Consider the following 13,928-nt stretch of genomic DNA (forward strand, 5'->3'; position numbering starts at 1 on the left):
AAGTAAAACAATGTTGTTGTGAAATTAGAATAAGGAGAGGAGAAAAAAGCATGGAGAAGAAAAAAAAATGAGAGAAATAAAAGTCGAGGGAAAAAGGTGGTAGAGATTTTTATAAACAAAAGAAGTTACGACATTCTTAACAGTTTTAATTTTGTATTTAATTAATTCCATATATTTTCAAAATTTGTAAAATCAACCCAAACTTGAACTATACCTTTTGAAGTTTAGAGACCCCGTAGACAATTTTTTAAAGTTGAGATATGTATTACAAATGTTCTAGATTAAAATTGTAATTTAACATTATTTTTAAACTTGTAATTTCAGGGATAAAAGTATCAATTTTAACCCTAATTTTGTCACATGATGTTTGAATTTTAACTATACACTTTCAATTTTATAAATTCAAACTCTAGGTTTAAAGTTTAAACAATGGTAATTTCAGTTAAATTTACACAATGTTTTTTTTAATTGTTCACTGGATAAGTTCCACTAAAATTCTAAAAAATAAAAAATAAAGAATTTCTTCATAAAAGAAATACCAAATTAGAAGTTGAGTTGTTTTGTTACTAGATATAGAAAGAGGGAAATGTTGATAAAAATATTTATGGAAAAGAAGAAAAAAAGAAAAGAAAAGAATAGGAAAATATGGTGGGGGTGTTTGGGTTGTAGGCCAGATATGAATTGAAGTTGAATTTCTTTTTTCCCCAAATTTGTATGTTGTTGAGGTTCTTCATTTAGGTTAACCAACTTCAAAAGTGCTTTCCTCCCTTTTGATTTCTTCTTTCTCTGTTTTGATGAAGCCATTTTCAGTATCAATAAAATAACTTTTGTCTGAAAATGGGTTCCATTGTAATGGAACCAGAGGACATTGCTGCTTACAGCAACGATGGAATTGGCCATGGTTCCAACAACTTCACCAAGATATGTATATTTGCCAACCGGATTCACTGCAATAATGGTGTTTTCAGTGGAGCAAAGCCTTTAGAGTTCTCAGTTCCTCTTCTTCTCTTGCAGCTTGGAATTTGTTCTGGAATTATCATCTTGTTTTCTCAGCTTCTCAAGCCCCTCGGCCAACCCCTCATCGTCTCCCAAATTATGGTAACAGCTCATATTTTATTTGTTCCACTCTCCTGGCTTTTAGATTGGGGCAAAATGTTATTTGTGTTATTGGTTGTGACTGGTGATTTAATTTGAGCAGGGTGGTTTAGTTATAGGTGCTTCCGGTCTATGCTACATGGAGAAATTTAGAGAGGCGGTTTTCCCACTGAGCGGATTCATTGTTCTTGATGTGGTTTCTGCATTTGGTCGTGTTTTTTACTTTTTTCTGATCGGCGTGCAAACGGATATCTCGTTTGTCAAAAATATTGACAAGAAAGCTTTTGGCATTGGGTCTTGTTCTGCGGTTTTGGCTACTATTCTAGTCATCATTTACTCTGTATTCGTCGCTAATTTTCTCGACATCCAATCATCCAAATACCTTTTCGTCCTCGGTCAATTAGAGACATTCATCAATTTTCCCATGGTTTCTTCCCTTCTTTATGAGCTTCATTTGATCAACTCTGAGTTTGGAAGAATGGCTTTGTCAACATCCATGGCTTCTAATATCGTCGGCATATGTCTTTCAATACTAGGAGGTATCTTCGATCCAAATGGCGAGACCAGACAAGAGGACTTATCAAAAAATCTTGTTATTGTGGTGCTTATACTTGTCTTCATTTTTGTTTTCCGACATGCCAGTCTATGGATGATAAGGAAGAATCCAATTGGCCAGCCATTAAAGGAGTGTTTTGTGATTACCCTGCTTTTAGGAGTGTTGATGGTTGCCTTCTGCTGCCAGGCCTTGGGTTTGCAGATCTACGTTGGTCCTTTTTTACTTGGATTTATAATACCTTCAGGGCCTCCCATTGGATCAACATTGGTGGAGAGACTTGATTTCATCACCTCTTGGGTTTTCATGCCCATCTTCTTTGCCAAAATAGGCTTGATTGTCAATAACTACACCATGAAACTCATCAATTTCTTATGCATGACACTCGTTGTCTTCATTAGTGCATTAGGAAAATTTTTGGGTGCTCTTATGATTTCAATATACTACAAACTTCCTATGAAAGATGCCCTCTCACTCGGCCTCATCTTGAATAGTCAAGGTGCTCTTGAGCTTGGTATGCTTAAAATAAAGAGGAGGGAAAAGGTAGGAACATGAATTTCTTGTTGACCATCATTATCTAATTGCATCTTATCATTTCTAAGAAACTCACTAACTTTTTCCCTAAATATGTGCAGATGATAGATGAGGAAGCACTTGTAGTTGGATGCATATGCATGTTGGTTATCGTTTCAATAATCACTCCAGTAATAAGATATCTCTTTCATCCTTCAAGAAGGTATATAGTTTACAAGAAAAGGACAGTGATGCACTTAAGACAAGAGTTTGATCTTTGCGTATTAGTCTGTATTTATGACCAAGAAGATGTTCCTAGTGCCATTAACCTACTCGACGCCTTAAATCCAACGAGACGAAGTCACCTTGTTGTATACATGCTTCATCTTGTTGAGCTTCTTGGTCGTTCCCAACCAAAACTCATACATCACAAGCATAGGAAAGCCATGACTTTAAGGTCATCCTCTTCTGAGCCTATTATTAATGCCTTCAAATACTTTGCAGAGAGCAGCAATGAAACTGTCGCAATCAATTCCTTCACTGCGGTATCACCTTTTAAAACAATTCATGACGATGTTTGTTCACTTGCTTTGGACAAAAAGTCTTCCTTGATTCTTGTTCCTTTTCACAAGAGATTTCATTCCAATGGCGTGTTGTCATCGTCCAAACATAAAATAAAAATGGTTAACCATCATATCTTTGAGAAGGCACCATGCTCCATCGCCATTGTTGTTGAACGTGGATTTTCAAATGTCTCAAAGTCTATTACAAACCATTTGCAGTCTTTTAAAATAGCTGTAGTCTTCGTAGGTGGACCAGACGATCGTGAGGCAATGTTCATCGGGGCAAGAATGGCTGGGCATTTCAATATAAACTTGACAATGATTCGATTGCTAGAGAACGAGAATGTCCCAAGGGAAGAAATTGAGGAAAGAAGGCTCGATGATGAAGCGGTGGTTGAGTTTCGACAAATTATAGCAAACAACCATAGAGTGAGGTACATAGAAGAGGTGGTGAAGGATGGCACTGGAACAATCTCTATGCTACGTTCGATGGGGAGTAATTTTGATCTCGTTATGGTTGGAAGACGACATAGCCCGTGTCTGGCGTTAGCTCAAGGGTTGGTGCTTTGGAATGAGTGCACAGAACTTGGGGCCATTGGAGAGGTATTGGCCTCTTCAGATTTCATGGGTAATGCCATAATCTTGGTTGTGCAACAACACACAAGAGTGGCTAATGAAGACCAAGAGAATCATCAAGAAACTATCATTTTCATGGATAATATTGATGCAAAGGATGATGCAAAAGACTTGTTCATCCAATAGCAATTTATAAGAGTTTTGAATCCGCCCTCTCTTTTACTAATGATTTTTAACTTAGAGTTGGAAAGGTTAATTTTGATCCCTCTCTTTTTGTTTCTTCTCATTTCTTTTAGCTTCTCAACATTGTAAATTCTCCACCCCATTCCATATTAGCATGTTAATAACATCATCTTTATTCTTTACTTGGTCATTCTGACTTTCAATGATGAGTTTTGGATGATTTTGCATTTTTGTTCTTTGTTTGTTTGGTTGACACACTAATTTAGTACTCTTTTTCCATTTGTTCATCATAGTGATTTAAGTTTAAAATTAGTTTGTTTTTAAGTTTAGAATGAAAACTTTATGGTTTCTGAATGGCTGAATCTTTTAGGGATTAGTATTTTGTTAGTAACAAAAGTTTTTCCACATAATATTACATAAGCTAGTGTTAAAATAGAAGTTATAGTAACCAAAAACTAAAGTTTTAAAATAAAATAATAGACTGATAGAAATCTATCATTGATTTTATGTGATAGAAGTTGATAGAAGTTTATCAGCATCTATCAATGTTTTCTTTTTGTTATTTTTGTAAATAGTTTGACATTTTGTTTATCGGTAAAAATTTTTCTGAAAAGTATCTAATCTGTTAGTCGATAAAATATACTAAAACAAACTAGGGATGTAATTGGTTCTGTTTATAGCAGTTTATACAAAATGCTATTAAAAGAAAGGCAGAGATGACAACATTTGGCAAACATATTAGCGTCAACTTAAAATTTCACTCAAGAAAAATTTCTTGAACTTTTGCACAGGTATATCTCATTCAATCATTTTTGGTTGTTTCTCTGCATCGTAAAACCCATGTCTTGATTTCCCACATCCATTGTTCAGGACTCACCTGATTTTTTTCTCTCCTCTGCTTCTCCTTAGTGCATTCGACCCTTTTCAAAATTTTCTTCTTCGATAGCTGATATATGATAACAACGTTGAAATATAAACTTGATTTTGGGTTAAATTATTTGGGCTAGCCCAAACGAAAGCCCAATTTCTAGAAATATCAAGTATTAGAACATTCTAGAGATTTTATTTGTAGGATATGTTTAGAGTAGATTGAAGAATTATCTATAAAATATGAGAAAAGTGTAATTGTAGAGAATATTTTAGAGAGACATTTGTAACCATTAGATCATATTGCGTTGACCAAATCTTAACCATAGATTTAAGGGTGTGGACTAGTATAAATAGGAGGGATGTTCTACCATTTGTATCAAGCAAAAAAAAAAAAAAAAAAAAAAGAAAAAAGAAGTGCTCAATAACACAAGTAGCCACTTTTGCAATTCCCTCTTCCAAGTTTTCTTCAACCTTCAAAATTTCTTTCGAACAAAGTGGTATCAGAGCTATTTTGAAGAAGATGACAAGCAATATCATGGTCCCATTCCAAGTCCCAATGCTCAACAAGAGCAACTATGATAATTGGGGTATCAAGATGAAGGCTCTCCTTGGTTCACTACATGTGTGGGAGATCGCAGAGAAAGGATATATCGAATCGGAGAATGATGGTGATTTTTCTCAAGCATAAAGGGATAATTTGAGAGACTTAAGAAAGTGAGACAAGAAAGCTCTCTATTAATCTATCAAGGATTAGATAACGATTCTTTTGAGAAGATTTTAGAAGCAAAGACGATGAAAGAAGCATGGGAGAAGCTTCAAACATCAAACAAGGGAGCATTCCTGTAAAAGAGGTACGTCTTCAAACTCTAAGAGCTGAGTTTGAAACCTTGCATATGAAAGAAGGGGAAACCATCTCATACTATTTCTCTAGAGTCTTGAACATCACCGATCAACTTAAGAGAAATGGTGAAAAGATTAATGATGTTAAAATCATGGAGAAAATATTAAGATCATTAAATCCAAAATTTGAACATATTGTTGCTATAATCGAAGAAACAAAAGACTTGGAGGTCATGACCATTGAGCAACTCATGAGTTCGTTACAAGTATATGAAGAAAATAAAAAGAAGAAGGAAGGAATCATGGATCAGCTGCTCAAGTTGTGAGTTGATTCGACTAGTGGAAGAATTAGTCTCAATAATAGAATTGAACAAGGGAGAGAACATGGTGGACATCGAGGACGAGGAATAGGTCATGGACAAGGATAATGACGTGGTTGGAGGCCAATGAAGACAACAACAGTAACTCCCAAAGAGGATCAGTAAACTCAAAAAGAGGTTGACAAGGAAAATCCAGATCAAGGTACGATTAACCAAACATTAAATGCTATAATTGTCAAAAGTTTGATCATTATGCATCTGAATGTAGAGCTCCCAGAAATAATAGAGTTGAAGAGAAAGCGAACTACATTGAAGAAAGAAGTCAAGAATGTGGCACCTTGTTGATGGCTTATACGAGTAATGAATGGAGCAAAGATAATGCATGGTACTTGGACACTAGGGCAAGCAACCATGTATAGAGAAAGATGCATGTTCGTGGAGCTTGATGAATCAGTGAGTAGCAATGTAGCCTTCAGAGATGAATCCAAGGTAGAAGGAAAAGGAAAAGGGAATATTCTCTTCCGATTGAAGAATAGTGATCACCAATGTATTTCAAATGTCCATTACGTTCCAAATATGAAGAATAATATCTTGAGCCTGGGCCAACTCTTAAAGAAAGGTTGTGACATTCGATTAAAAGACAATAACCTTTTTTTGAGAGACAATGCAAATAACTTGATTGCCAAGGTGCCAATAACAACAAATAGAGTGTTTATGCTCAACATTCAAAATGACGTTGCAAAATAACTCAAGATGTGTTACAAAGATCCATATTGGCTTTGGCATCTTCGATATGGGCATTTGAATTTTGGGGGATTAGAGTCACTCTCCAAGAAGAGCATGGTGAGAGGATTACCTTCCATAAGCCACCTCGATCAAAAGGATGTTTACTTGGAAAGTGATTAGGTTTGTAAAGAGTTATCTTATTCGTACTAATTCCCTCAATTATACTTCAATTATTTGTTAAAAATGTCTATTTTATAGGTAAATTCCATGCTCGACACAAATGGAGTTATTTCGAAGAATGTGGGGCTAAATTGAGCCAAACGACACCAAAAAATTACTTTAGAAGAAGAACCATGAAAAATTACCACTTTGCCCCTTTAAAAGAACAAATCAACATACTTCAGCAATACTTGGAGTGTCGCAACATTCCTTACACAACTAAGCCTAACGCTAGCTCGACGCTGAAGGATAGAACGAATTCATTTGCTGCAAAATAGGGCAGCGTCACTACACTTCACCTAGAGTCGCAATGCTCCGGAGTTTGACGGAATCGTCCGTGCACGCGCGTACGCCTTGTGCAACTTGGCATTGACTGAGCATCACGACCCATGCCCAATGCTTCTTGGATTTTTTATGATTTAGCATTGCAATGCTAGCTTTAGCATCGCGACACTACACTTGTAGATATAAAAACTATTCTTTCATTTTTAGCAGAGGAAAGAACGAGAAAAATTTACATTTGTTGATAGAGAGAGTCTTAGACAAAAAATTAGAGAAATTTTATGAATTTGTTCTTGTATTGAGAGATTTCTTATAATTTCACAAATCTTCTTTATGAAATTATCCATGGCATGCATCAATTGTTCTTTCAAGACTTCTCAATTCTATGACTAGGTAATTGTATTTCTAGGAAAATCTTAATTTTAGGTTTAAATTCTTGAGTTCTTTTGTATATTTTCTTGAACTTTCTATATTCTTGAATGTTCTTGGGATGAATTTGAATAGAAACTAATGGAGGATAATTGACGCTTTGATTCTATTGATTTCTTGAATGTAATTCTTACTTGACACTATTGCATAATGGTGAGATAGGTTACAAAAATTAAGCTTTCTTATGTTAATTAGGATTTTTTTTTCCAAATTTAACTCTTGAATTTCTTAATTTAAAACATTCATTCAACCATTCTTGAAAGTTACTCTAATGTGTTTCTTGAATGTCATAATCATGATAACCTTTGTCTTTAAGGCAATCTCAGAAAAGAACATGATAATTGCTATATGGAAGTGTTTTTTACTTGGATTAGGGCTAATTGATATGATTCATGTTAATTGGCTATATGGGTCGTTAAGGGTCTTTTCTTATTGGATTATGGGATGTTGAGTTTTCAAGTAATTGTTCAAGAACAATGATAGGATTAAATCTAGTAACAAGATTTTTCAAGAATCTTTTTCTATCAATTCGTTACTAAAAGAAATAGTAAGTTTGTGTTACAAATTGCTTTTACCTTCATTCTAGTTAGTTTTTAGTTTATTTACAAACAAACCCTCCTTTAAATTACTATCTTTTTGAATTCAAAGGTTATTTTTGGCCAATTAATAGATGCTTCCTTGGGATCAACATCCTACTTCCACTTTTACTACATATTAGTTTTAGTAGTTGTTTAAGCATTATAAATTTCACTTGCTTGGGTAAGATAGAATTAACAACATCTATTTTACATCGATCAGAAAACTGTTCAAGAAAAGCTTCTTATAGGAGTCAAGCTCAAAATTTCACAGGCCTTTGGAACTCATACATATGAATGTTTGTGGACCAATCAAACCAAACTCACTTGGTAAGAGTAACTATTTCCTTCTCTTCATTGATGATTTTTCAAGAAAAACATGGATATATTTCTTGAAGCATAAATCAAAAGTGTTCAGAACTTCAAGAAGTTTAAATCCCTTGTTGTGAAAGAAAGTGGTCTGGTGATCAAGGCCATAAGATCTGATCGTGGAGGAGAATTCACATAAAACGAATTCCACAAGTATTGTGAAGACCATGGAATTTGTTGACCCTTAACAGTGCCAAGATCCCCTCAACAATATGGAGTAGCATAAAGAAAGAATAGAACAATTTTGATAATGGCAAGAAGTATGCTTAAAAGCAAGAAACTGCCAAAGGAGTTTTGGGTAGAAGCAGTAACATGTGCAGTCCACCTATCCAATCGATGTTCAACAAGAAGCATATCTTGGAAAACGCCACAAGAAGCATGTTGTTTGGAAGGAAACTTGGAATATCCCATCTCAGAGTCTTTGGAAGAATTGCTCATGTACATGTATCAAATGAAAGTGTTGGGATTGATGTCTTAAATCTAGTATATCTCGTGGTATGTTGTTTTGTTAACACAAATTATTTATCTAATAAAAGCATATGTATTTTATTTGACATTTAGAAAACATTAATTCAATCCAATAAACTAAGATCCAAGGTTATATGATGTCACTTGAACATTATGTGGTTGACATATAGGTGGTTCATGTTCAAGTAATAACCTAAAAGGTCTGCAGTAAATGGATGAAGGTTGGGTGCCTCATCCTGATAATACTATGGAACGACTGATGACATGTAGAAATGCACGTCATCTTAGGCATTTTATTTAGAATTATGAGGGCTGTTAAGCATAATATGCGGCAATTATGTTAGGAATTCATGAGAAAATGAGTTTGTGTCGTTTAACATCAAGAATCTCGGCTAACCCACTATTATGTGTTATTATGCGTTCAATTGTCTATTTTTGTAGCTAACGCAGGAAGTGGACGCAAACGCGGAAGCTAGGCTATCGCATAGACGACCGCATGTGGAGAAACTCTCCATCGCAAAGGCGAACGCATACGATCAACGCATGGGTGTTGCAGTAATCAACTGCATACATCCATCGTATAGGAGTTGCGATCGTCAAGCGATTACGGTCATCGTGTAGAAGTTGCGGTAATCAAGCGATTGCGGTCATTTCAAGATTGCGGCTACACGATGATAACCATAATAGAGGGATGAACACAAGGTTGGTGGAATGGAAGCATCAACGCATATCTCGGGAAAATCAAAAGATGATGTTGACATTTCACCTACCACACCGTGAGCAGCAGAGATTCAGAAAAGAACTAATGCACCGTGAGTGTCAGAATCAGAGTAGGTTCATTAATGCTGTCAGCGATCAAGCTCTATAAATAGAAGCCGATGAGCAGAATTTCAAATCATCCAAGTTTTGGCCTTCGGGCGGATCCTTGTGATCCAGACGAATGCGTTAGAGGAAAGCTTGAGAGTTCTTCATCTTCTTCATCCATTTCGAGTGACGACCGGAGCCTTCGCCAGAGTTAGGTCTCGAGAGAGTCAGCTCCATTGCCCTTCCATGGTACACAAGGCCGGTGGGCAGCCTTGACACACATCCGCTGGAAGCAAGACATTGCTTACAGCTGGTCCTTTAATTTTCTCTTCTTTTCTTATATTGTATTGTATTACATTTTGGATTAAGAAATTAATAAATTGCGTGTTCAATGCATTTCTATATTTCCTTCAATTCCATCTCCATCTTCATTTACTTATTATCCTTAATCTTCATTGCATCACTTAGTGAGACTGTTAGAGTATCACATACTTAGTCATGCGGATTAGAGATATGAAGCATGTAGCAAACCATCGGAAGATGTGCGTTGTGCGAATGTGTGAGAAAACCTTATTTGCTTAGTGTGAAGCTGTAGCAATGCCTGTCTATAGGTGGACGCAATGCTTGTCTATGAGTAAAGTCAGCAACAACCAACTGCCCGGGAGGGTAAGTGGTTGATCGCATTAAGCAATGTAAACAAGTATTCACTAGAGATAGGAATAATCTTACATCAGCCAAGTTTATGCGGTTACCTTGTCTTATGAGTGCATCATTCATCATTTAGGCATACTTTGAAGATTAGTCTAAAATCCAAATCTAAGACTCGAGAGAGCGGATTGGATCGCATAAGCAAGAATGGGAAACTTAGGAATAAGCTCTGTTTGCTATTACACAGCGTATGCACCCTACGGAGAGAATATTGCATGCGTCCAAGAAGTAGGATACAGTGGCGGTATGCGGTCATCTTGTTTATGTGTGAGAACACATGAGCAGGAATAGAGACTTAGGAATAAGGCCTCTTGACACTTTGCATACACATCGCATACGTCCTAGATTTAGGCACAAGTGTATGTAGCATGATCGCATAGCTTGCGTTGGCTGAGGTTGCCCTTGCGGTCAATCTTAAGGGTTGTGATGAAGACACCTTACATTTTATCTATTTTCCATCCATTTACTTCACGTCAACAGTTGTCGTGTCTCTACCTCTCATTCATACTTCTTATTGCGTTGTCTGTTAGTTAGGAGTAGGAATAGTGTTAGCTTAATACCCTCCATCATTCTTTTATTCAACCGCCGCAAACACATTACCGCATAGCATTTAGTTACAAGTCCCTGAGTTTGACCTCGGATCACCCGAGAAACTTACGTTCGCGTTATACTTGACGTGAGCGCAAGAAAACTTGTGACAGGAACGCATGGTCATCGCATACATTCGTTAACGCATAGTTTCATTCCAACGCATGACCACCAATATATGATAATCAACACATAACCTAAGACATGCATCACATATTTCGTCCCATTAATTTTAGTCATCAAGTCTTTGATGGCTAATTTTCGTCATCAGCGACCCACTTTGTAATTGTTACATGAGATGTAAGTGTTACAAATAATATGAACCATATTGTTCATATAAAGATATGTGAGTGGGGGTATCCTGTATAAAGGAGTTTATACATAGATCGAACATCGAAATAATTAGTTTCTATTTATAACAACATTACTTAAAGAAACTAATATTTCACTAAAATGACTGTAGGAGACTTGACTTTAATCTTGAGTGAGTTCTAAACTCTTGTTTATGACGACAATCCTTTGATCTATATGGGTGAGAGTGGTCATGATAGCCGATTCAATAAGTCTACCATTTTGGAGATTTATCTGATTAGGGAGCTCGGAACTGCATGTGTAAAACGGTATTTTGACCCAGCTGTAGTTATGAGCATTTGTGTCGGTCATCTCTCTGTAGATTGGTTATATCCATGGATATAGAAATATATCTATAGTGCAAAGAGTGTATCTTTAGTGGAGCGATTGGTAGTTAATGAATATTGATTAGTTGGATTAAAGGAATTTAATCAATTAATCTCATATCATTGGAACTTCTAATCTGCAGGTCCATAAAGTCCCTTTATTAGCTCACAAAAGGATAGTAATGAGGAATGATTTGAATTGTTCAAACCAAATGAGGAAATTTGAAATTAATATATAATTGGTTAATTATAAATATTATTTTTAATCCAAATTTTGTGAGAGAGATATATTTGAATAAGATTCAAATATTAGATTTATATGAATTGGATTCATAAAGATGTATACATATAAATATGTGATATTTATATATTAATATTAAATATGATTTCATTGATTAATTAATGATTAATTAATTGATTAAAAAATAATGGAGATTGGAGGTTAGTATTAATATATGATATTTATGATAATTAACTAAATGTATATTAAATATGATTAAATATATGGTCATTTAATTAATGTGTCAATTAATTAAACAAGATTTATTTAATTAATTAGCACTAAGGATGTAAAGGAAAATACTTGGAGAAGGGGTTAACCTTTCTCCATATAAATATATCCTTATGCCCATTTAGGGCAAGGGGTTTTTTAATTACTTAAAAAAAAAAAAAAAACTAGACTCCAAGCCTCCACCTTCCCTCTAAAAATTCTCTACCCTTTTCCTCCTCAAAAGTTGTTGGAGACAATTCTTCCAAGTTATTTGGAATCCTAGAGAATAACAAGGTAACTTTTTTGGGGGTATCCTTCTTCATTGGAGAAGTTTGAGATTATTGATAACGATGGAAGAGGAAAACTAGAAGAATCAGCAAAAGTGAGTTTTGATTTTTTCTCTTCTTCCTATTTTCTAGCATGCTTATAGTTTTGTTTGAATGTTTATCTTACAAATGTAAGTTTTATTTTACTGTTTTTGTTTCCATAAAAATTGAATGTCTAAATGTAAGGCATTCACACGTTTTCGCGGGAATTCGATTCCTTCGATTGGTATCAGAGACAGTTTTTCTTGCATTTTGATTTTTTGTTTTTTGAAACAAAAATTAGTTCATGAGTTGGGTTATTTTTCTGCATTTTGCTTAAAAATGTTTGAGCTTTATTTAATATTTAATTTCATTTATTGGTACCATAGATTGTAAATTTTTTTGTTGATTTGATCAATGTAAGGGCCTATTGTTTGGGCATTTTATTTTTGCAATCGAATATGTATTTCTTAGTCGTTCAGGGTCCGAGACAAAGCTGTTAAGAGCCCAATTTTTTAGAGAAAAATAGAGGATTTTCTTCTATCTCGCGGTGCCTGGTATCTTGGCATGCGATGATGGCTTGCGGCGAGACGCATTCCATGCGATGGCGTGATGGCCATGCAAAGCAGAGGAGCTTGAAGCTAAGCGCATCAATGCATACCATGCGTTGACACTTATAAGATGACTATAGGTGACATGACCTGAATCCTAAGTGAGTTGGGAACTCCTGCTCATGAAGGTGGTCCTTTGATTTGTATGGGTGATAGTGGCCAGATTGCCAACTCAACAAACCTACCATTTTGGGGATTCATCTGATTGGGTAGTTGGAAACTCAACTTCACAAGACGAAATTCACTTCTTCCTCGATGCTGGGGTAAGTAGATAAATTGCTCGTTTAAGGGATGATTCCGGGTCTTGAACATAGAGGCCACACCCTCTTCTGGGAAGAGAGGACTCAGTCATAGTGGGACTACGACTTATTGTTCATTAGAGAAATCAGTGGTATTTAAGGAGTTAGATCTAACTATAGGGGCAAATCGGTAAATTGACCCAGTTGTACTTGTATGTGATTTGTGAAGGGTCATTGCACTGTTGATTGGTTATATCCAATGGACACAGGAATATATCTGTAGTGCGAAGAGTACAACTGTCGGTCTTTAGTAGAGTGCCCGATAGATAACGGATGGTGGATATCGTGATTAAAGAGTTTACTCAGTTATTCAAGTATCGTTGGAGCTTCAAGCTATAGGTCCATAAGGTCCCCTTGATAGCTCAATAGATTATAGTTGAGAATTAGATTTTGGGTTAGTTTGAAGTTTTCAAATTAACAAGAGAAAATTTGGTTATATATGATATAATTAAATTAATTCAATTATATGTGATATAATTGATATGATATATTTGTTATATTATTAGATTGGAGTATTAATATAAATATGATTTATATTAAATTCCATAAAATAGAAAAAGAACTATGGTTTATATGTTGCATATGATGCAATATTAAAACTATGGGTTATAAATATAATATGATAAGTTAGTTATTGTGTTCATTTATAATTTATTAATTATATGATAATTAATATTTCTTTTTCTCAATAACCGACTTGAATGGAAGGTTATTCACAGTTTTATGGTAACTGTGAGATAAAAAGGAGAAATTGTTTTTTTTAAATCATTCGGTCGAATCATCTCACAAGAAATCGCTATCGGATTACTAATTGAGTGTCTATGCGATACCACCGAGTATACTAGACGATAGCTTGAGAGACTAC

The 13,928-nt window shown here is 35.2% G+C and overlaps 1 protein-coding gene and 1 pseudogene across 1 annotated transcript; both read left to right on the top strand.

Moving 5' to 3' along the window:
* The first annotated feature begins 652 nt into the window (after window positions 1-652).
* LOC120070558 (cation/H(+) antiporter 15-like) lies at window positions 653-3,710 on the top strand. The gene is made up of 3 exons (XM_039022353.2): window positions 653-1,098; window positions 1,199-2,191; window positions 2,284-3,710. The coding sequence occupies exons 1-3, from the start codon at window positions 838-840 to the stop codon at window positions 3,484-3,486; spliced, it is 2,457 nt and encodes an 818-aa protein (XP_038878281.1). The 5' UTR covers window positions 653-837; the 3' UTR covers window positions 3,487-3,710.
* A 1,163-nt stretch (window positions 3,711-4,873) lies between these two features.
* Window positions 4,874-6,038, top strand: LOC150038527 (uncharacterized; annotated as a pseudogene).
* Window positions 6,039-13,928: the final 7,890 nt, after the last annotated feature.

Source organism: Benincasa hispida, chromosome 1 (assembly GCF_027475165.1).
Source record: "Benincasa hispida cultivar pf3 chromosome 1, pf3_genome.v1.1, whole genome shotgun sequence".
NCBI classification, from domain to species: Eukaryota; Viridiplantae; Streptophyta; class Magnoliopsida; order Cucurbitales; family Cucurbitaceae; genus Benincasa; species Benincasa hispida.

Bases quoted from the DNA above. Each gene is read 5' to 3' on its own strand.
- LOC120070558 (XM_039022353.2), top strand. From the start codon at position 838: ATGGGTTCCATTGTAATGGAACCAGAGGACATTGCTGCTTACAGCAAC. The intron at 1,099-1,198 runs GTAACAGCTCAT...TAATTTGAGCAG, and splicing joins TCATCGTCTCCCAAATTATG to GGTGGTTTAGTTATAGGTGC. The intron at 2,192-2,283 runs GTAGGAACATGA...AAATATGTGCAG, and splicing joins AAATAAAGAGGAGGGAAAAG to ATGATAGATGAGGAAGCACT.